Source organism: Lygodium microphyllum, chromosome 1 (genome assembly GCF_053477565.2).
Source record: "Lygodium microphyllum isolate KBCC chromosome 1, Lygodium_microphyllum_v1.1.10, whole genome shotgun sequence".
NCBI classification, from domain to species: Eukaryota; Viridiplantae; Streptophyta; class Polypodiopsida; order Schizaeales; family Lygodiaceae; genus Lygodium; species Lygodium microphyllum.
Genome location: NC_141135.1, coordinates 103,010,052 through 103,033,995, shown reverse-complemented (window position 1 = coordinate 103,033,995; position 23,944 = coordinate 103,010,052). Strand labels below are relative to the sequence as shown.

The following is a 23,944-nucleotide window of genomic DNA, read 5'->3' as shown; positions in this document are numbered from 1 at the left end:
AACTTTCTTGGAGATTCATTTTAGCCAACATCCTTGCCCCCAATCTTGATAAAAATATTGCCATACTCAAGATGCCCAGCCCACATCAACTAAGGAAATTCTTTTTTTTTTTTTGGGCCACATCAAATACCATAGCTAATTTATTAACTTATATGCCCCATTTCACATCCTCTTTTTTAACTCCTTACTCCCTCAAGCCCCTTTCAATGGTCCTCTAACACTAATGAAGCTTTTCACTATCTAGAATGTCGTCCCACTCAAGAATCCATCTTAGTCACTCTTGATTGAACCAAGACCTTTCATGTCAACATGGACACCATTGATCGCATCATTTGTCATACCAATGAAATGTTTCATAAGGCCAAATGCAACTATTTTACAATTAAATAGGAGGCATTATCCATCATGTATGCTTGCATGAATTTCTACCATTATCTTTTGTGTATTAATTTCATTGTTATTTTAGACCATGAAGCTCTAAAATATACTTAACAAATCTAACTTCTCATAGTATTTGGAAAGAGTCGCTTTTGATGGTTGACCACTTAGTCATGTTGCAAATGGATAATAAGTATTGCACAAAAGTCTCGACCTAGACTTCCTAAATATCAAGTTTTATGGGATTACATTTGATGTACTATTGACTTGCTTTGACAATATCTAAATTTGTTGGCACATTTCAACTCCAAGCTTGAGATAAGTGCCACCTTCTACTCAAGAGTTGATTGTACTAGTGCAACACACAACTTTATCATGAAGGGAGAAGCTTGAGTGAGAGCACGAGCAAGTGGAAGCAACAGAGGTGTGAGCTATAGCGGAGGGAGCAAGAGAACGCACGAGAGAGAGAGAGAGTTAAGATGTGGGAACTCCAACAATCACAATGTGTGATTGGTTGTCCCTTATTTAATAGTCATTGAAAGAACAAATAATAAAGTGATAGTGATGGGCACTCACAAAATTCTTGGCCAATTGAATAGCGCTCATAAAATCCGAATGCAATGTAGGAGTAACATTGATACCAAGGTCTATCATCACCAGATGGCCTAACCATGGGGCCTCCTTGTAAGCCTCAGTGGCTACAACATCCTTTGTCCCAGTAGTAGATAAGGTAGTGCATTTTTGTACCCTAAACATCCAAGAAACAACACATCCAACAAAAGTGAAGACATAACCAGAGGTGGACTTCCTACTATCTTCATGTCTTGCAAAGTCAGAGTTAGTGTAATGTATGACTGTAGTATCCTAACCACCGTAGCAAATGCTCATATTTGTAGTGCCTTTCATGTACCTCATGATACCCTTCATGGTGTCCCAATGTCACCGACCAAGTGTAGCCATATAGCATGCCACAACTCCCACTACAAATGCTATGTTTGGACAAGTGGCTATCATAACAAACATCAAATTGTCCACTATAGATGCATGAGGGATCTTGGCCATCTAGCCCTTCTGCTCCTATGATTAGGAACAATCTACCTAATTGCCCTTCACATGGGAAGGTAAAGGACAACTGATAGGCTTAAGATTCTGCATATGGAAGCGCTCAAGGAGCTTTTGTATGTACTCCTTCTATGACAAGTAAAGGAGTCCCTTAGAGCAATTGTGCATAATGTGCATCCTAATAATATGTAAGGCATGTCCCATGTTCTTCATCTCAAAGCTCTTCTTGAGTTGAATTTTCAAAGCATCTAGTATGCCGTGAGCTTTCCGAGCAATCAACATATCATCCACATAAAGTACTAAGAATATGTGAGGCCTATCCCATGTCCTTCATCTCAAAGCTCTTCTTGAGTTGGGTTTTCAAAGCATCTCGCACATCATGAACTTTCCAAGCAATTAATATATCATCCATATAAAGTACCAAGATAATAAGGCTACCATCACAAGCCTTCTTCATACAGAGACACAAAGCCAAATCATTAGAGGAGTAAGAATATGATTGCATAAAGGCATCAAACTTATGATACCATTCCCTAATTATTTTCTTAAGACCATAAAGGCTCTATCTCAACTTGCACATTAGGTGTTTCCTGCCCTTTTTTTGAAAGCCCTTAGGCTATTACATATAAATCTTATCATGCAAGTCTCCATGTAAGAAAGCCATCTTAAAATCCATTTGATAAAGATCCAAATCTAATTGAGCAACCAAGGCCAACACCAAGTGTAGTGCAGTCATCTTGATTACAGGAGAAAAGATCTCATCAAAGTCATCACCATGATCTTGCTTAAAACCCTTAGTAGGCAATCTGGCCTTAAATGCTGGCTTGGGGTGTCTAGGGTTATAGTCTTCAACTTGTACATCCACTTGCATGACAATGCATGCTTTGCATTGGGAAAAGGAATAGAATCCCATGTATGGTTTTTCTACAATGAGTCATACTCTGACTGGCCCAAGAGTAACTATCACCTTTGCACATGGCCTCCTCATAATAAGTAATGGGTTCACTAGAATTTCTCACCATAACATAGTCCATCGAGGGCTCAAATCGATGATATTGATGTCTATCTCTAGTAGACTATCTCAAAATAGCTTGTGGGGCATGTACATCCTATCCACCAATATCATGATCATGGACCATTGGAAAATTGGCTCTATAGGCTGTCTAGTTGGCTGTACAGTAATAGGAGGCTCCTATTGAAATATCACTCTATGTACTCCAACTACCTGCTTAGGTTGCTTATGCATCTTCTCCTCCTCATGGAAAACAATATAAGTGCACGAATGACCTTCCTAGCTTGTGAATCCCATAGTATTTCACTGACTTAGAATCCAACTTATTGCATTTGTTCTTGGGAACATAGCAAAAAGCCTCACATCCAAAGACACACAAATGAGCATATGATGAAGGTTTTTTGGATCGTACCTCCTTTGCAACTTGACAACCAATAGTAGTGCATGGGGATTTTTTTATCAAGTGTATGATAATAGTAACTACCTCAATCCAAAAATGCTATGGTAAGCCTACCTGGCTAAGCATACTACAAACTCTCAAATGACACAAATACCCCACTCATTGCAAAACTACTAAAATGTTTTAGAGACATATTGGGGGTATCTAACCTTCAGCATTTCAGCTGATACTGGGATTGGTTCTCAACAAGAGCAAGCCAACAAAAAAAAGGTAGCAAGTACACCTGATTTCTATTGTATGGGATATGTTCAAACCTTATGTGAATAATCATAAATGAAAGTCACAAACTACTTCACACCACCTAGTGACTAACATGGCATGGGACCACATACATCAGAATGAACAAGAGCCAATGCCCTTACCCATGCACGTAATGCTAGACTTCTTATGGGAATTGTATGTCTGCCTACCATAAAGACAATGATCACATGGATTACAACATTTGTAGTGGTAGAAGATATTGCAAATGAGAAAGCATTTCATTCCTTTTAAGCACATGTGCCTATGAGCAATATGTCCAAAGCTTCAATACTTGCCACCATCAAATGACAAGGACCCAATCCTACCAAAAGCAACTACTTTATATTGTAAATCTTTGCCAAGTGATGGTAGCCATTCACCAAACTAGGATTGCATTTCATTAGTCCACTCACACCAATCACTAGTAAGGGCAACAAGTATACTTTGGTTTCCATTGACACTGCTACCAAACAAGTGGGTCAAAGAAAGTCCCTCTAAGGACACCATTTCTTCCACAATTGCTACCTTCCTTTACTCCCATGGGTTCTAATTTTATGATTTCCATCTTAGCATTATGATGAATCATGGAACACATTTTAATATGCTGTAATCAATTATCTTCTTGGCCATGACAAAATTTTCCATTGGTAATCTCGAGCCTATTCAGCAAAAAGCACCTTGGATCTATTAAAGTATAGATTGATGATCATGATGTAGTGGCCACATATTTTGATGATTTAGACAAGGAGTATAAGCATTTCTAAACTGCTATCAACACAAGAGATTGGTCACAAAGTAAGAACAATTCAAAATAGGTACTCTACTGTAACATAATTAGACGTAGATGTTGTGGTGGTAGGGGCTTTGGTGGTGGTTATTATGGGCAAAAATGAGGGGCAATCTCATGACTAATAGGACCAATCACATATAGGTGATAGAGGCTAGTCTTGAGGCAGAGGGAATCATAGAGAACGTGGCAAATATAATGCATGTTATGATAACAAAGAATGCTATAATTGTGGCAAAAAATGGTATATTGCATATGACTATCCAAAAAAGAGAAGACATGGAAATAATAGAAAGAGAAGGTAGCATAACAAGTATACATCTATTGGTAATCATGTTGATAATGAGAAGTTATTTATTATGTAGCACATGATGAATGCATATGCATGAATAGTAATGATTGATTATATCTAATATGTGGAATCATGTGTCTCTAACCATATGACGTCTCATGGAAAATGGTAAATCGAAATGATTATTTTATATAGTGCTCAATGACATTCTCACTTGAATTTTCTATTCATCAAAGAATTGTATATCGTAATCGTGCAACTTGAATGGAATTGTGTTTTGGCCTTACATCTATCACCATTGATCTTTGCAGGTATATTTGCAAGTGTGATATGCCAAACTACTATATCAATCCATTCGGATCAAAGTTGGCAGCATAACCATGAAATCCCAAAATGCATGGTTTTGTGGAAACACATGACAATACAATGCATCCTATTGTTCATGTTGGGAGTGTCCCATTGTCCTTGCAAGATGGAAAAGCTAAGTATTTGATTAATTTATTGCATGTGTCTAAGATCACAAAGAACTTGGTTTTTATTGGGCAAATAGTTGAGCAGGGAGTTGCAAGTAAAGTTCAATCAAAATGGTTGTTTGTAGAAGATTTCAAAAATGAATGTAAACAGTTGCAAAAGGCAAGCATATGGGAATAATGTTTATCTTGGATGTAAATATACCCAAGTTAAAGGTTGCTATGTTTGCACAAGAGGTGCAGCAGTTGTCATTGATATCGACATTTGCCATAAATATATTGGCCATGTAAATGTACAATGGTTGAAGAATATGTAGTCCCATAAAATTGTGATAGGCTTGTTTAAGTTTAAAGTGGTTGACATGCAAGAAGTCTGTGAAGTATGCCAAATTGGAAAATAAAAAAGGCATCATTTCAACCATGTAAGTAGACATTTACTGGATGTCGTACATTTGGATGTGTGGAGTACTACAAATGCCGCATCAATGGTTGGATATAAGTATTATGTAGACTTTATTCATGATCATACAAGAAAGGTATGGGTGTATTTCATGAAGGAGGAAAGTAAGGTGTTCTCTCACTTTTAAGATTTTAAAAATCTAGTTGAGAAACAAACATGTGTGTAGATTAAATGCATGAGGTCAGATGGAGAGGGAGAGTACATCTCTAATGAATTCAGTAATGGTCTAAAACATTGTGGAATTTAGAGGCAATTTACATATATACTCCGCAATAGAATGGTGTTGTTGAAAGGAAGAACATGTACATTGTAGAAATTGCATGAGCCTTGATGGATGAAAAGAATATGCCTCATTATTATTGGGATGAGGCTACCTTTATAGCCATTACATTATGAACATGACTCTCATTGTTGTAGTACATGATATAACCAGTAAAGGAGAAGTTTATTAGCAATAAACTAGATTGGTCACATGTTAAAGTATTTGGATGCATTGTATATATATATATTTCCAATGAGTTAAGAAATAAGTTTGATCCAAATGGTGAAAAGTATGTATTTGTTGGCTATTCCCTTGAGAAAAAGGATTACAAGTGCTTTAATCCAATTACATGCAAGATATGAGTGAGTAGATATGTGGTGTTACATGTAAGATATGAGCGAGTAGAGATATGGTATTTGATGAGACGAACAATTAGCATACTGGTGAGAAACAAATTGTTGCAGATGATGTAAAAGGAAAGGTGGTTGTAAAAAATGTGGATCCACAGTCATAGACATTGATTGGGCCAGAAGAGTCTGTTTCTATTAGGTCTATTGAGAGACCATGGAGTGGCAGCTTGCATGTGAATAGCACTCCTACAAGTGTACAAAATGTATCACAAAAGGAAAAAGGAGAAAGAAAAGTGGTTGAGCCACCTGGTGCACCATATGTCTCTATAGGCTATGCACATGTAGATGGTGGGTTTGATGGCTTAGATCAAAGTATGGATGAGGAGTTTAGTATTCAAATTTTTCATACAATTGGTGTAAGGAAAACCAAGGTTGATATAAAGGGATCACAGAGTGCTTTGCAATCACACATGTCAACCAAAGTAAAGTATCTTGTAAATTGATTCATGTATAATGCTTATGTCGCTTGCCATTATGCATATATAGCAAATAGTATAAAATTAGTTTTTGAGAAAGCTATTGGTCATGTGCATCAGGAGAAAGCCATGTATGAAGGAATGTCTACATTGGATGTAAATCAATCTTCGAATTTGATGCTATTACTTGAGCGAAAGAAAGCTATAAGCTGCAAGTGGGTTTACAAAGTAAAGTATAATGCAAATGGAATTGTAAATAGGTATAACACGAGATTGGTTGCCAAAGGTTATGCACAAATTTATGGGATTGATTATGAGGAGAGATTTTCTCTAATGGTAAAGATGGAAACTATAAGATATATTAGTGCAATGGCAACAGTAGCAAGAGGTTAGATCTTACATCAAATGGATGTAAAGAATGCATTCTTGCATGATGAGTAGTAAGAAGAAGTGTATATGGAGCAACCACAAGGTTCAGAGAGCATGGTTCACCCTGCTTATGTGTATAGGCTACACAAAGCCTTGTATGCACGTTGAAACAAGCACAAAGAGCATAGAATAACAATATAATGCAATATCTTGTTTCTATTATACATATCACTTGCTTTATAAGCATTAGAGTGACAGGGGTATTGTTATGATTACCTTATATATGGATGATTTGATTATTGGGGGTGATAATGTGCAAGAGATGGAGCATGCCAAAAGTCCTCTCAAGTAAAATATTGACATTCAAGATTTGAGAGAGTTGAGGTACATTCTTGGCATTGAGGTGATAAGAATATCTAAGGGGATGCGACTCTCACAAAGGCAATATGTCTTGGATATGTTGACAAAGTATAGTATAGGTGATTGTAAGCCAAATCTCAATGACATTGGATCAAAATGTTAAGCTAAGTGCCGATGTGGATGAGATATTGAAAGATCCCATGATGTATAGCAAGATGATTGAAAGTTTGATTTTCACCACTATCATCAGGCCATATTGTAACTACATAGTTGGCTTGGAGAGTTTGTTTATGCAAGTGTCTCATTTGGACATGTGAGATGTACCTTGCGGTATCTTAAGGCCATATTAGATTATTGTAGCTTTTATGAGACTGACTAAGCGATGCAACTATTTGGTTATATCAATGTAGATTGGGCAGGCAATGTGTTTGATAGGAATTCCATCAATGGCTATATATTTTCCTTTGGGAGGGGAGCTATGACTTGGAGCAATAAGAAACAATCCACTATTACATTATATCGAGTATAGAGGTAGAGTATAGGGATGTTACTATGGCATCATATGAGGTAGCTTGGATGTGAAAGCTACTTGATGATTGGGGATATAGATAGATAGAAGAATTGTCATTTATTCTAACAATATGAGCAGCGTATGGTTAGGAGGAACCCAGTATTTCATGCATGCACAAAACACATTGAACTGTGAGCATAGAGGAGTAGGTTGCAGATATTTTCACCAAGGCCCTAGGAGCAGAAAAGCTTCAACGATTTTGAAACTTACTTAGAGTACAAGTCATGGAGTTGAGCTTGAGGAGAAGTGTTGAGATGTTGAGCTCAACACAAGTTGACAATCACGTACCTAGATGACCATTTCCACATTCCTACCTTTGACACGATTAGTACATGCATCATCATATCATTCAAGTGATACTTTATAGTTATACATTAGTTAGTCCACCTACTTGAGTTATAGGATATTCTATCTAGTCATCTTTCCAGTTAGTGTGTTCACACTATGAAGTGCTTGTATATTATGTATGTTATACTCTCTCTTTATTCTTGGTAGACCAATTTAGTGGAGAAGAAGAAGAAGACAAATCAGGATTTTTAGTTTCCTATTTTGTATGCATTCTCTATGTTATGTGTCTCGTAAGAGCTCAAGCTCTCTCTCTGTGCCCCCATCTTTTCAGGGTGAATATTTTGTTGGGGTAAAGACTAACGTGGATGGTCGTCTACCTTACTCACTAATTCTTTGAGTGATAAAGCAATAAAGTGCTACTCACAGGAGAGCTATTAGAGGTACCAAAAATATAGTATCATTCTCTCTCTCTCTCTCTCTATTTTGGAAGGGGAGTGTACACAGGTCATTTATTTGAGTGGATAACTAGAATTTATTAGCTGCATTTGGAAAAAAAAATTACAAGCTTATGTTTACTGAATGTTGTGCACTATTGTGACATGGTAATGCACCACTTTAAAGTAGTGCACACTTTATAGTGGTAAAACAAGTCAATGAAACTTAATGTTAACAAGTAAAATGATATTACAAATCTTGAAAACTTACACACTAGGCTATTGCATATTGCCTCATGATTTTTAAAATACAAACTTGACTTATAATTCAAAGGGCATACTATTGGATATAGCCTCATGATCTTTTTTGGATAATTCAAACACTTTGGCTATGCCATTGCATGTTCCATAGGAAACTCTATTGTGCTTATCCAGTGGGAATATATGAAAGCTACTGGCTTGTTATCCCACAACTCATACAAGCTTTCTTGTAGTACCAATGATATGCCACCATAAAAGTATGGGCCTCTATCTTGTTACCCCATGCATCAATTTGCTCCATAGTTGGCACTTGTTAGCATACGAAAAATGTTGCTAAAGTAGGTTGTACTAGTGACAAAATTGGGTCCTTTACATTTTCGAAAGTTTGTCTTCAATAGGCATGTATCGCATCAATGATACTTTGAGAAGTTCATTTAGTAGTGAGTAAACTCAATCAACTTGGCAAAGTCTCCCTAAAAAGCGAAGCACTAGTTTTCTATCTAGATTAGTGTTCCCAAAAAACATTTTCAATAGTAGATACAAAAAACCTTTGACTCAAAATATTGGATGAAATTTTAAGTTTAATTGCATATATTCTCCATTTTTTATAATGGAAAAATTTGTATTTGTTCAAGGTTTTCAACATTCTTTTGTAAATTTCAAAAATTTTAAAAGGAAAAATCTTTGCAACTCATTTTATATTAAACCTTGGTTTTTTGTGGACGTGAGTGTAAACTAATGTAGCTTGAATTGGCTTGCGTGTGGCCTTGCTCTCATATTCTTTCTTAAGAGGGAGGGCAAAGAGAGAGACGTTCATGAAAAACATTTTAAACGATAAATACAAAAACTTATAGCTCAAAATTTTAGATTTTAAAAAAGTATCACATTGCATGTATTTACTATTTTTATGATTAAAAATTTTAATCAATGTAAGTTTTTTTTTTTTTTCGGGAGAAAGGTTTGAAAATTGAAAGATGGAGTCATAAGGGTGTATACAAGGTGGGAACTCATGCACCCATGTACATACATACACATGCTCAAACTACTTGAGCTACGACCCTAGTGACATAAAATATAAAGATTTAAATCCTTATTCTTAAGAAATGCAAACCATAGCATTATTGGGATAAAATGTTAAGGTTTAAAACCTTATTCCTTAGAAATGCAAAGGATAGCCCTGGAAGCTTTACAACGATGGCAACTGTGCGAAGAATTGTTAGGGAGCCTGCTGGCCGGGGGTATAGGTAGTATTTTACAAATGCAAAGCTTAAAACCTTATGGAGAAGGGGAGATCGTGATCGTATATAGAGCGAGGAGAGCGAGAGGCCATTGACAATCTCCATATGTATGCGATCGTACAGAGCTATTAGAGGCAGATCAGACATCGAGCGCTAATAATGGACCCTCTGAGCGCGAGGAAGCCGAAGAGCGGGTGGTCCTCCTCCAGCAGCGGCTGTGGAGCCGTTGTCTCTGCAGCCATGAACGACCTCGAGGACACGGCCTGCAAGACCAGGAAGAAGAAAAGGAAGAGGCGGTCCTCCCCCGTCCTCAGGAGAGCCTGCTTTGGCTGGTGCGCTCTGCTGTTTGCTGTGGCCATGGTGTCCTGGCTCATTTTGGAGGTGTGCCATTTTTCTCAGGATCACCATTCTCACACCGTACTTCCAAGTACTTCTTCCGTCACTGTTTTTATTTCCTTTTTCTCTTTCTTGTTTAATGTGTGTGCATTAGCTTCCATCTTTTCCTTACCAGCAGCACTTTCCACCAATGTTTCAGCAATCCTTTCTGAACAAGAGCAAACGTATGAATCTGCAACGAAATGAAATGCAAGCTTTAGTTGAATTCATTGAAGTTGACCAACATATGATCTGCAAGGAAAATGAAATGCAAAGATTTAGTTGAATCCTTTGAAATTTCGACAAGATGAAGCTGTTGATCTGGACATTTTTAAGGCTTCAGATCGAACAAGTGACTCATAATTCTGAACTTTTAGTGGTTTTTCAGAACAGAACTCAAATGAATTGCCATTTTGCAGCTGAATTTCTCCACTAGTTTTTCTTCTGGGGTTTTTTTGCAACAATGTGGGCTAGTTTTGTTATCTTTAATGCCCGAGTACTTGAGCAGCCATCCAGATTTTGTGATGCATGACTGCTTAGGGGCTGCTTGATGCATGAAATAAGTAACAAGTATGTGCAGATGGGTGGTCAGGACGTACTTGCCTGTCCTCTTCTGGTTGATTACACTTATGCTTGTCTTCGTGCATAGACTATTTTACCGTTCTATATTTGAGATTGCCTAATGGTGTGCCTCAACCATCTCAGCACTTGACAAGTTTTTGTGGTGTTACAGGGAGACTAGCAGCATTTCACAAATACAATGCATCAGATCAGCAAAATCAGAAGCAAAGCAATTTGAACAACTTGGATATGCCAGTGAGGACAGTGGGTGGAGTAAAGAAACGTAAGTGAATTGTGTTAGGCTCTCATGGCAGCAACTTACTAATCAATTCAACTATCTGATGGGTGCCCTTTGTTACTTTTATCAGCTTGTTTGAAGATTCTTCCAGCTGATGCTATAGCAAACTTGAAGTTTCCTTCTCCAAGCAGCAGCCCTATCAAAACTCTTTATTATAAGAAGAATGAATCAACATTAGAGAGTTTAGGTCAACGCTGGGACATTTTGTTCACTGGAAATCAGACAATACAGGAAAGAGACCAGAGCTTTGAGGTGAGTGTTGTTTGAGGCGATGGTTTGCGAGAAACATTCTGAAATATAAAAGGGCAAGTCGTTTATTTCAGTTATGCTTGTTTTAGGTCAGCGAGGTTATGGAAGTACATTGTGGTTTCTGCAGCAGTGAGGTGTTCAGAATTGATGATAAAGACAAACGTTACCTCAACAGCTGTGAGGCTGCAGTTGCCACTTGCAACTTTGGTGGTGCGGATGATATATATCAACCAATCAACATGACAGAGGCATCATTATTAAAAGTAATGAAGTAATCATTTGATCTATTGGTAGAGGAGTTAATGGTTTTGCTTTTAATCTAAAGTTATGTCTTATTTTTGAGTGTAGGTTTGCTATGTAGCATTTTGGGATAAAGTGACATTGGAAGCACAAGCAGCAGAAGGGAGAGTGCCTGATAGCAACCGTAAAATTGGATATTGGCGCATTGTGGTGGTTGATAATCTGCCTTTTTCTGATCAACGATTAAATGGGAAGATTCCTAAGGTGATTGTCTGGAAACTGGATCATGTTCTTGCTGACAAATAATTTCAATCAAGCAGGTTACAGAGGGAAGCATGTAGGTTTGTGCATCTGAGGTGGTTTTTTGTAAGACTAGGCTTTTACAACATGTACTGTTAGGTTTAAGAATTTGAAGTTTTACCTGTTGAAGCTTTGGGAACTAAAGCTATATTTGACCTTTCTTTTTGTTTGTGTGTATGCATGTTACGCAAGTTTGGTTGCAACACTGAGGTTTAGGTTGATAGCCTGTACTTTCAAGTCTCTATGAAAGCAGAATGTGGTAGTTGGCACCATCCTTTTACCAAACACAGACTCATGAATCCATGTATAATCATCGATATTGGTCTAATAATGATCTTGTTGAAATAGATTATTCTTGACACACTGGCACACCTGCCACATGGCCTTTCCTATTAGTCAGTCTGGCAGAACTCATACTTCCATCATACTAAGTTCCCAGATTCCATGTTCAGCAGGTTTAGGCACCAGCCTTCCCCTATCTCATGACAAGGTGCATTATGCATCACCAATTTCCTACCTCCGTCACCACCTTCTTCAAACCTTCTCTAGTCACTGGTTACCTTTTCAAGAGGTTCATCACTTGGCACTTGGGTGGCTTCTAGCTTGCATGAATGTAATAGATTTTGTAGTTGGCAGTGTACAAGTTTTGTTTTTACTTTTTCTCTAAGATTGAACTTCAACAGTTTGGTAAGGAGTCTCGAGTGGTGTTAGATGCTCGTGTGGATTGTCATTTTGACAATGCTTATGCGATGGCCAAGTAGAGAGCTACCTTAGTCATGTTTTTGGTCAACAAATTGACACTTATTACATGGTTTTGAGCTCAACAAGGCTGATTGGATGAGGTGATGCTATGGGTTGACCATTGTCAACAGTTGGATGCAGCCCTGCAGACTGTGCCTTGGTAGTTCTTCATCCGATTTCCACAATTGTCCTACTTGGGAGTGTAGAGGCTCAAGTGGCTCTCCACCACAATCCTTCACACCCATTCTTCTTAAAGTAGTAATTCTGTATTTGATCAGGTCATCTTTCCCTCTAGAAAAGAGTATGTTAGCAGGCTAACATTTGGTGTCACCAAGTGGTGCATGAGCTGGGTCTTCAATGCCTTGCTTTGGGCTCCCTTTTCCAATGAAGAGACATGGATGATTGATAAGAGTGTGATTAGTTGTTGACGTTTGAGTGTATGAATTGGGTGTGTTGTGAAGATATGCTAGGGTTTGCACTAAGGAAACACATCATATACATCCAAGACTAAAACACAAAGACTTAGACAAAGACAAGCAAAACTCAAACCCTAGACGCAAAATGCAAAACTCAAAACTCAAACATAGAGACAAACACAGAGAGAAGAAACTTTGAAGTGAATCAATGCTGTAAATGAATGTAAGAGTGTATAGAATGCCCAAGGGCAGAGCAATGCATTGTCGGAGAGTGACATCCATTGGAGATGGATTCCAAGTGCTGTGAGCACTAGTTGGAGTGTCAAAGTGCGGGAAACACCAAACGCCGATCACCAATGTCAAGGAACTGAGGCGACAATAGGAGAGGTGTTTGCTGATGTAGACAGCCTGCAGGACAGCAAAAACGCAGGTATTGCAGCAGTCGCCTGGTGGGAGAGATGGCAGCAGCCTATCACTTGGCACCATATGCTGAAAATGCAGGCTGACTAGGTACTATGATGATGCAGCAGATGGAGACCTCCAAACAACAAGGCGATCACTGACAACAGGTTGCCTAGGGTGCAGTTTGACAGCCTGCCACTTGGCAATTCAGTCAGGCAAGCATGTCACTTAGCTCTTCAATCAGGCAAGCTGACTTGTTTGACAGCCCGCCAGTAAGCAATTCAGTCAGGCAAGCACGTCCGAGGTCTGGATAAGCAATTTTGTGGCCTGCTCAATGCCACCAGTCTGATGTACTTTTCTAGGCTCATCTCCTTCTTCTGTTCAGTTGGCTCTTTGTAAATGCATGGGATAACAACCCAAGGATTTGCTAATATAATCAATCTTTTATTGTATTCTTTGTAATAGGGCCTCATACTGTTTTTCATTTACATGTTACACATTCCTAGTAGCCTCAATCCTGTACAGTTTCGTGTCTGAACTAAACAGCAAGTCACATTGTTGGTCCAGCCTATGTACGATAGATCCAATGGAATTGGTTGGCCAACTATTTGTTAGGATGAGATGATGTCTTTAATCTTAAGTAGTAAGGTGTAAAAATGTCACTTCCAAGTCAATGCTACATCATGACTTTTATGCTAGGCATGTTCATGGGATGTTTATCAACGAATTTTCAAATGTGATTTTCATTTAAGCTTTCTAATGCTTCAATCTCAATGTTTGTTTTGTGGGGTGTCTGCTTGCAGATGCTGGGCCATCGCCTGTTCATTAATGCCAGGTACTCAATCTGGGTGGACTCAAAGTCGCAATTTCGGAGAGACCCCATAGGTGTGCTAGAAGCCTTGTTATGGCGAATGAACTCTACTCTAGCAATTTCTGAACATGGTGCTCGAGATTGTGTTTATAAAGAAGGTGATGCTGTAGTAAAAAAGCACAAAGCTACACCAGAGGAGGTAGCTATGCAGCTTGCACAATATCGTAGTGAAGGGTTTCCAGAAAATGCAAAATTTGATGGACACAAAGGTAACCAAGTTGAACATGTTATGCTATGAGATTGAAAATTTTAAGCTCCTGATAATTACACAGAACTTATTGCAGCTTCATGTCAATCAATTTGTTCTTTGCTTTTACTGCAGCCCTTGCAGAGGCATCTGTGATTGTCAGAGAACATACTCCCATTACAAACCTATTCATGTGTCTGTGGTTCAATGAAGTTACCAGATTCACTGCAAGAGACCAGTTGAGTTTTCCATATGTTCTAAAGCGATTAGGCTTGTTACATATAAACATGTTCCCAGTATGCACAAGGAAAGCACTTGTAAACAGCCTTGGGCACGTTCGTAAAGCCAAACCCTTGAGCATACAATCCAACAATTTGTGAATTTGGCATGCCTGGTAAATGGTGATGCATTGTAACACTTGAAATTACACCATTCTTTGATGCCATTGATGTGCACTGCCATTTATAGGATTGTTATACAATTACATTGTAAAGCAAGCAGGACTTCTGGTGGCAGAATCTCTTTCCACTTTCATTTTTTAAATATACATTGCCTTGTCTGATTTTCAAGGTTTTATTAATGTGTTTTGTACTGTTAACATTAGGCATTTGAGGATAATGGGAGATGTTTACCAGCATACAACATTAGATGCATTTTAGGCATGGATAAGATTTTTGCTGAGTGTGTTAAGAAACACCATGGGACACCTGACTTGTTCTAGGAGAGTGACGAGGTTGCTGTATTAGATGGAAGTATTCGTGTCCAACAATACCTACACAACACATCCTCAAGTGATTTGTAAGTCTAGTTGATGTCGAGTAGTTTTGAAGAAGTGTGGAATGGTGGTGCAACTTGTGCAAGAAGATGGAGTGCTATGAAGTATGTCCAAAAGGTCATCAGTGAAGCTTTGATGAGAGAGAGAGAGAGAGAGAGAGAGAGAGAGAGGATGTTGAGAGAGAGGATGTTGGTAAACATTGTAAGAGTGCTTCTTGTCGGAGTTCGATATCAATCAATTAGGAAGATCATGGACTCTTTCATAGTCAAGCAAGTAATGATAATTAATGACAAATTAATGGCCAACTTTATCATTGCGAGAAAACCCTAACGGCCAAAGTTAGGTAACTCTGAAAATGTGTTGCCAAAAGTTCATGTAGCCATCCAACTAGTTGAGAAGTGGGGCACAAGGGAGTGATTCTTCATCCCACATGGTTAGCACCATTGCACTTCGGTCATCAATTTGTCTTGGCTAGCATTATGTGACCATATCAACTCTTGCTATTCATGATTGCGCTTTTAGCTTCCATGATTGCGTAAGAGGTTGGTGATACCATTTGCTCTCGGTGTCCTTTTTGTAGTCTTTATATTACCACTCTAGCTTGCGAACCTTATCATTGTTGCTTGCATTGTTGTGCCCCTTGTCCATGTTGCTACTAATTCAAAATGCCACTACCAACTTCCAAGATATAGTTGTTCGTTGTGCCAAGCGCAGCCTTTGCTATTTTGATTATTGCTTCTAGTAGAAGCATGTTTTTTGTCATTATCTACTCAAGTGTGACCCTACTATTGCCCTTTCTCTTTTGACTTACATAGCTCATACCTACACCATTGCTCATTGTGCGACATTCTAACTTCACCTTTGGTCATTGTATTTGTTACTTCATTTCCACCTTTGTTGTAGGTTTCCCTTCATTGTAAAATGTTGAGCGCTCATGAGCGCTCATTTGTTATTTGTAAAGTTTGTTCTTTGTACACTTGATTAGTGCAGATGTGGTGCCCTCGTCATAGTTAGGCGCTTGGAGCATTTGGATTGATAAGTAAATGCAAACTAATATGATTTCCTATCTCTTCATCATCTTTTGAGTGATTATTACTACTTTGGGAGAATGGGAGTCCTATTGTTGTTGGATCATCTCCAACTTATCATGATAGGCCCATGTCTTGTCCTCCATTGATTTATCTATATTGTGTGCATCCTTTTATGTGACCTCTATTGTCCACTTGTTTATAAAGGTTGGCATAGGTGCACTTCAAAGGTAAATAGTTGGCAAGAAATAGGAGCTCTCAATTAGGGGGGATAAACCACTTTTAGGATGCTTGGTGATCCTATGCTTTCATCTTCATCAATCCAACATTAATGTATCTAATTAGCATTATATTCCTTAAAAGCATTGATATTATGTATATTCAAGTCTACATAATAAAAGGATATCCAATCTCACCAGCCTAATGTCAATTCGACCTCTTGCCCAACCCCCTCTCTCTCTATGGTTAATAAGGGGATTATTATATGTAAAATACATCCCTATTGAAACTTCCTTTAATCAATTGAAAATCATGATTCCAAGGACAACATTGTTTGGTTTCCTTTTGGAAATAATGAACTTGGTTGAACATAGTGTTATGATATTTAGATTATTGTGATGGAAGTAAGACAATTGTTTATTTTGTGGATTATTATTATTATTTTCTATTCATTGTGTAATAGTGACTAGCAATGTTATGCTATTTATTTTAGGTCTAAAAATAAGATGACTTTATTTTGTGGATTTTCATTATTATTTTCTATTCGTCGCATAATAATGATTTGTTACATGTTCGTGTGTATAATATTGCACCCATTGTGCATGACAAGTAGATGGCAAGTTATTAATGTTGTGTGCTTTTGGTGAGTAGGTTATTACTCAGAGTTATGCAGATGCAATGATATTTTATATTTGTTAGTGGAGTGTGTTTGGTGTGTAGAATTCATTATTATTGTGGCAAACTTTGTATCATGGCCTAAGGGCAAGATAATTATTTTTGTAAGGCTATATTTATGATTTGTACTTTAATAAAGGTGACTATGATTTATTAGATAAAAGCATGTTTATGCAAGGAAAGCAAAAAGCCCAATTATTCACTAGTGACCACATGGTCCATCCTTAATGGTTGCCCTACTTTAAGGTTGTAACAATCCTTGTAGCTTTATCAACATGATGAAGGAGTCAATCGTATGAAAAAGACATACCTTATGGAAGACTCTTGCAGGACATAGAGGAAAATTTGGAGGTAGATTGGTTAAAATAGTGGGTCGTCATCAAGTTTCAAGTAAATTTGAAGGTACCTTTATCAAAAGAGAGATTACGAGACTTAGTGAAGATTTAAGCCTCAATTAATTTTTGAAAAGTAGTCATCTTTCTACTTTCTTTAAGCTTTTCTTGAGGCTTTCATGGAGTCTATATCAGAAATCTTCATTTCCTTCATTCATCCTTGCTTCTTCTCAATAATGGAGTGCATAATGGCTTCCTTAACATCATGAGCAACTTGAAGACAATAAATCATGTTGCCATGTCATCATGCAAGGTAGCCTCAAGGGCCAATGCAATTTGTGCATATCAAGATAGCTCTTATGCTCATGAAAATGGAAGTCAACTACTTTCGTGTGCCTTCTTACTCAATGCTCTAAAGCATTGAGCACTCTCCATTGCTTCTTAAGACCATGCAAAGAGCTCTTTCTTCATCTTTGACCATTCTATTCTTGGTAATCCTACCTGTATAAGGCAGCTATGAAAATCTACCTCAAACTTCTCAAATTTGAAAGATTTCTTTATCTTTTGTCTCCTATAGCTCACGTATAAGAAGGTTTCTTCAAGATTCTTGCAAGACTTGAAGTATTGGAGCATATTAGACTTCATCAAGCTTTCATGGGTGAGAATTTGGGCATTTTTATTGAAATGACTCAATATTTTATTTTTTGGCTCTCAAGAGAGTTTAATGTTTTCTATTATTGATCTTTTTTGGCCTTCAAGTGATTGTGGCTTGACATTGACTAACATTGGATCCTCTTGAGCTATGGAAGACATTATGGGAGTAATAATTTGGGGATTTCATGCTTGATGGAGCAATGTCCATTCACTGATCATGGAAGAGCTATTGGAGCTTATTAAAGAGGATTCTACATCAATTTATGGCTCTATTTGAATTGGTTCTTGAAGGCATTCTACATCAAGCCTATTACAAGGTACTCTCTTGATTCTTGGTCTCTCTTCTTTAGTCCCATTGCTAAGCCTACATCCAATTGTTGGGGATACTTAAGAGCCATCTATTGCTCAAATGCCCTTTTATTATAAATCAAAAAGTTCATTTTCCTTCAATATTTGCAAATATATTGAGATTTGATAATAGAGATTCGCTAAAGCAAATTTCTTCACTCTAACACTTAACCTTGATGAGTGAGGTTGTGTTTAGTCATTGAGAAATAAGAAAACCCATTGTAAAGGGAAAGTGGTAGCAATGAGTCACTACCTACCCCTGATAAATCCTTATTATCCATCCCATTTTACCCTTCATTTTAATCTTCATTGCATTTCATAGAAAGCTAAAAGCTTTAATTCCAATCTATGGATATCATGTTGATTAGCCTAGACTTCTCTAGCCATTTTTGAATTTTCACGAGGAAAAAGTGGATGCCAAGTGAGATATGAGACAAAGAGAGATGATCCTCCCCCTCATATCTAGGATCTCAAAGGGGTGTACAACTTGATTTGAGGAGGAAATTTGCACACCCCTCAAGTCTTGGAACCTATATAAGGAGCCAAGAATGTCATTTTATCTCTCACACACGTACAACATTGAGAATAATTGAAAACGGTGTGATCATTGAAGAATTAGTCCAATTTTTAGCTCTTATAGTGGTTTACAGAGCATCTCTTAGTCCATTACATGTTATAGGTTGGTATAGGGTTTATAGTGAGAAAGAGGGCATTTCTAGGTTAAAACACGTGTTGAAAGAGTTTAAACCTCCCACAAGTCATATATAGGTTTCTTGGTGCTTTACAATGTGCTATTAGTCCAAATAATAATCCCATAGGATTTGACAAGGCTAGAATTGAGTATTTAGGTCACCAACAGGTCCATTCAAATAGGAACATGTTTTGGATAGAAGTTTTGGACAAATTCTGTCATACAACTTTGGGTAGTTGGAAATTTTTTTGTATTGAATCAAATTGCAAGGTTAAGTGCTTATTCGAAGAGGGAAAAGTAAGCCTTGATTTTAATAAAAGATTTTGTCAATTGGAGTTTTCTAGCAAAAGTTATAACTGATTTAGTGATAGTAGGTACTACAAGATTGCACTATAATGATAGGTCACAATGTCAAAAATAAGGCTCTAGAAGAGCATGCACTTCAGATTGGAGTTTCCATCTTGGAAAATGATATCCAAAGACCTGTGGATGATGTCAAATGTATGGGGATCTTAGTCAATTGAATGCTACATTGTGTGAGCATGAAACTTGGTGTTGCTTAAGGCATGAGCAATTGTTGGATGCTATGAATCATACTAGGTCTTCCATTGATAGGCTTGCAAAGCAATTTAAAAAATGGATGGAATTTCAAGAAAGGGAAAGAGCACTTCAAATGAAAGAGAAAGGCAAAAATCATAGACACATGTAGAAAGGGTGCCATTCCATTCGGTAATTGTCAATGCACAGGGCATTCTTGGAAAAATAGCGATTCTTACTAGTACATATGAGGTAGGCTAACCTTCCCATAGGAATGAGAACCCTAATGGCAATATTAGTGGGGTAAATTTTCATCCTTCTAGACCACCCATACTTGTAGTAGTAAGACCTCAATCCTCTTATGGTAGAAATTGCTCAAGCACTAGTGGCCTTATGGATAATTAATCTTGATCAACTCTAGAATGGTTAGCCTACATACAAAAAATGGGAACTTAGATACAAGATATTGTTGCCCAAATACAATGGTCAATATTTATCCCCATCCAAACTTGAAGAATGGATAGCTAAATTGGAAGCCTACTTTGTCATTGTTTCAAGGATGGATGTTCAAAATATTCAATTTACCACTCCACATTTACAGGGATTTGCACATACTTGGTGGAGCCGTATGAAGAAAGAAAATCAGCTTGGTAGTCATTTGGGATGAGTTTAAGGCACTCTTGGCAAAAGTTTTTGTTTCCCTGATTGAAAAAGAAAGGATTACTCCTCGAAGGTAGTATAGCTTAGAGTAGTGTGGACTTACCATACAGGAGTACACATATCAATTACTTAACCTTACCATGCATGCAGAAAGCATTAATGATGATGCCAAGCTACACAAGTACATGTATGGGTTAGACCCTAATTTTTCCACTGATGTAATGGCCCAATCTCCTACCAATCTATTCAAAGCTATTGAGCTAGCTGAAAGATATGCAAGAAAGTACTAGAGAGAGCCATCATTTCAACCATCTTTTGGATAGTCAAGGATTGCTATGAGGTAAGGGCAGTTTAGAGGGAATTATAATTGAAGTAATATGCCCAATGGAAGCCCTAGAGTGCCCACTTATCAACCAGTAATGCATCAAGTTCGTAAGGCAAATTCACACTAGCAAATTGTTCCAAGTTGGAAAATAAACAAGTTGAAAATAGGTTAAAGAATTATAGAGATCAAGGTGCAGAAAAAGTCATCCCCATAGACCTTTTTAAGGAGCATAAAAAGAAAGGGTTATGTTTTAAGTGTGAGAAAATATATTCAGCTGATCATGCTTCAAAGTGTACCTACACAAATGGAAAGGCTAAGAATTATAATATAATTGCTCTTGAGGATGAGAAAGAAGAAATTGAGGATCCAACTATTGTAATGCATGTTGAAAATGAAGGTTATGAGGAGAATTTTGATCAAGAGCAATTTTATGACCCTTTGGATTTATTTTCTTTTGACCTAGGTAGGCATGTACCTTTTGATTTGTGTGGAATTAAGTCACATATTGCTGCCACTACACTTTGTTCTATATCTATGGATGCACGGATAGGTTCTAGGAGCCCAAATGTGCTTTGTATTCAGGGAAATATCCATGGGAAAAATGTCTTCATTTTGATTGACAATGGCGGTACTCATAGGTTTGCACATAAATGATCTATTGACAGGTTGAGTTATCTTCCCATTAATCTACAAGAGCCCATAGAGATACGTGTAGCTAGCAAAGAAGAGGAAGTTAGTACCCAAATGTGCTCACAAGTTCCCATACATTTGGATGAGAACTATGATACACACATGAGCTTGATTGCTTTGGAAATGGGTCCCATAGATGTGATATTAAGGTGTGATTGACTAATGACATTAGGCAAGATTACAATGGATTTCTCACATCTTTATATAGGGTTTTTCAGTGATAGAAAAATCATCCATTTGTAGGTCAAGGAGTTTAAAAAGTAGTGTCAAATATTTATATTGCACCTAAATAAAGAGGTATCAAATCAGTCCAATGAATCAACAAATAATTAAACATTGAAGGCTCTTCTTCAAGAGTACAAAGGCTTGTTAAAAGTGTCTACAACTTTACCTCCTAAGAGAGTGGTTAACAGCTCTGATTAGCCTACATTGAGTATAGGGCAATCCATGTTATAGTCAAAGGGGGTTAGTTTGTCAATAGATTTGGAGCCTCACTCAAGACTAGTGAATAAGCCACATTATAGATTTTCTAAATGTCAACATAAGGAAGTTGCCATGCGAATTGAGGAGCTATTAGAGGTGGGATTCATTGAGACTACTTCTTCACCTATGCCTCATTGGTACTGTTGGTCAAGAAAAATGTTTCCTTCAAGATATGCATGGATTACAAGGACCTTGACAAGATCATAGTAAAGAACATGTACCCCATCCCTAGAGTAGATGATTTGCTAGATGACCTTAAGGGGGCAAAGTATTTCACAAAGATAGACTTGAGGTCAGGTTACCACCATATTTGCATGAGAGAGGGTGATGAGATCAAACATCATTTAGGATTGATTGAGGGCTCTACCATTTTTTGCTTATGCCATTTGGGTTGACTAATGTCCTAGCCACCTTCCAGAGCCCTATGAATAATATACTACAACCTTTCCTCTTCAAATTTATCTTGGTATTCTTCGATGACATCCTTATTTGTGGTATAACATTGAAGAATCATTTATTGCACATGAGGAAAGTATTTGATGTATTGAGACACCACAAGCTCTTTGCTAAGGAGACAAAATGCTATTTTATGCAGAGAGATGGAGGTGGAATACTTAGGATACATTGTTAATGAGGAGGGAATCAAGGTTGATCCTAAACAGTTATAGCCTGTTAGAGATTGGCTAACTCCTAAAAATACTGCTTTCCTTCATGGATTTCTTGGTATGTCATAATTCTACCTGTAAATTTATTAAGCATTATGCAACTATTATAGCCTGATAGAGTCAAGAAGGAAGCTTTTTTTAAAGATGCTATTATAGATAGAAGCTTCAATTAGTTGAAGGATTTTCTCACTTCAGCTCCTATTTTGGTTTGCTTAGACTTCTCTAAGGATTATACCATTTAGTAAGATGCTAGTGGATGAGGCATAACTGCAATCTTGTTATACGAGCATGGAGTTATTGCATTTAAGAATCACAAGATTATAGAGAAGGAAATGTCAATGAATATTTAAGACCAAGAAATGTTGGCTATCCTCCATGTAATAAAGAAATGGCACCATTATTTGTATGGCAATTGATTCAGAGTTAAGAGTGATCACATGGCCTTTAAGTATTTCCTCTCCCAATCAAATCTTACTTCCAACTAGTGTAGGTGGGTGGCTACATTACAAAACTATGACTTTCACATTACCATATGAGGGGAAATGATAATATAGTGGCCGATTCTCTTTCTTAAATGTGGGATGTAAAGTTTTAACCATTATTCTCCCATGATTGAGCTCCATAGTGACTGGATTGAAGAGTTGTAAGAAGCCTATCTTTTGGATGAAAAACTCAGCCACATATTTTAGAAATTGTAGCAACTAATTTCTTTCCTTCTTGGCCTTATGTACCTCATAGTCAAGCTTTTGTTTTATGAGGCTCTCGAGGTTGGGCATTGGTAACATCTACAAGGTTTTTGGCAAGGAAAAGATGTGTTACAACTTATACCAAGGGTTTTGTATATGGTTTTTAAGAGAGATTGCTTTAGGGCTTATGAAAGCTTATGGGATTTGAGAGGGAGGAAAAAAGTAAAAATGGCTTCATCCACATGTGAGGGCAAAAATTCTTGATGTATGTTAGAACTTCAAATGTCCATAATGTTGAGATGGCAAGCTCAACACATGCGGACATTGATGATGGACCACCTAATTAGATAAGTTCGCACAACTACACTTAGCACATAGGAAAACTCTGCTAAGTGTAGCCATGAGTCCTCATGTTATACATCATGATAGAAATATCTAAGATAAGTTTCTATCCACTTATTGACTCTTTCTATCTAGCCATCGTTCTAAGGATGGTAGGTTATAGATAGAGCTAACTTAGTGCCCATTGAGCTAAAATTTGCTTGCCAAAATTTTCTCATAAATTTAGAGTCTCTCTCATGAACAATGACCTACAGTAATCCATGTAGTTTAAATATATGCTCCATGAATTAATTGGCAACTTATGATGCATTAAATTGAGTCTTGGTGGGAATGGAACAGACTACCTTGGTAAGTCTATCTACCACCACATAGATATTGTTCCATTCCTTCTTAGCCATAGGTAACCCAATAATAAAATCCATGG

The 23,944-nt window shown here is 37.5% G+C and overlaps 1 protein-coding gene across 1 annotated transcript; it reads left to right on the top strand.

Moving 5' to 3' along the window:
* The first annotated feature begins 9,690 nt into the window (after window positions 1-9,690).
* LOC148041473 (DNA-directed RNA polymerase subunit beta (DUF616)) lies at window positions 9,691-14,928 on the top strand. Its single transcript, XM_087679910.1, has 7 exons — window positions 9,691-10,197; window positions 10,879-10,989; window positions 11,075-11,256; window positions 11,343-11,516; window positions 11,602-11,757; window positions 14,156-14,432; window positions 14,546-14,928. Exons 1-7 carry the CDS (start codon window positions 9,930-9,932, stop codon window positions 14,788-14,790), a joined length of 1,413 nt encoding a protein of 470 aa, XP_087536036.1. The 5' UTR covers window positions 9,691-9,929; the 3' UTR covers window positions 14,791-14,928.
* The last annotated feature ends 9,016 nt before the right edge of the window (window positions 14,929-23,944 follow it).

Bases quoted from the DNA above. Each gene is read 5' to 3' on its own strand.
- LOC148041473 (XM_087679910.1), top strand. From the start codon at position 9,930: ATGGACCCTCTGAGCGCGAGGAAGCCGAAGAGCGGGTGGTCCTCCTCC. The intron at 10,198-10,878 runs GTACTTCTTCCG...GTGGTGTTACAG, and splicing joins TTCTCACACCGTACTTCCAA to GGAGACTAGCAGCATTTCAC. The intron at 14,433-14,545 runs GTAACCAAGTTG...CTTTTACTGCAG, and splicing joins AAAATTTGATGGACACAAAG to CCCTTGCAGAGGCATCTGTG.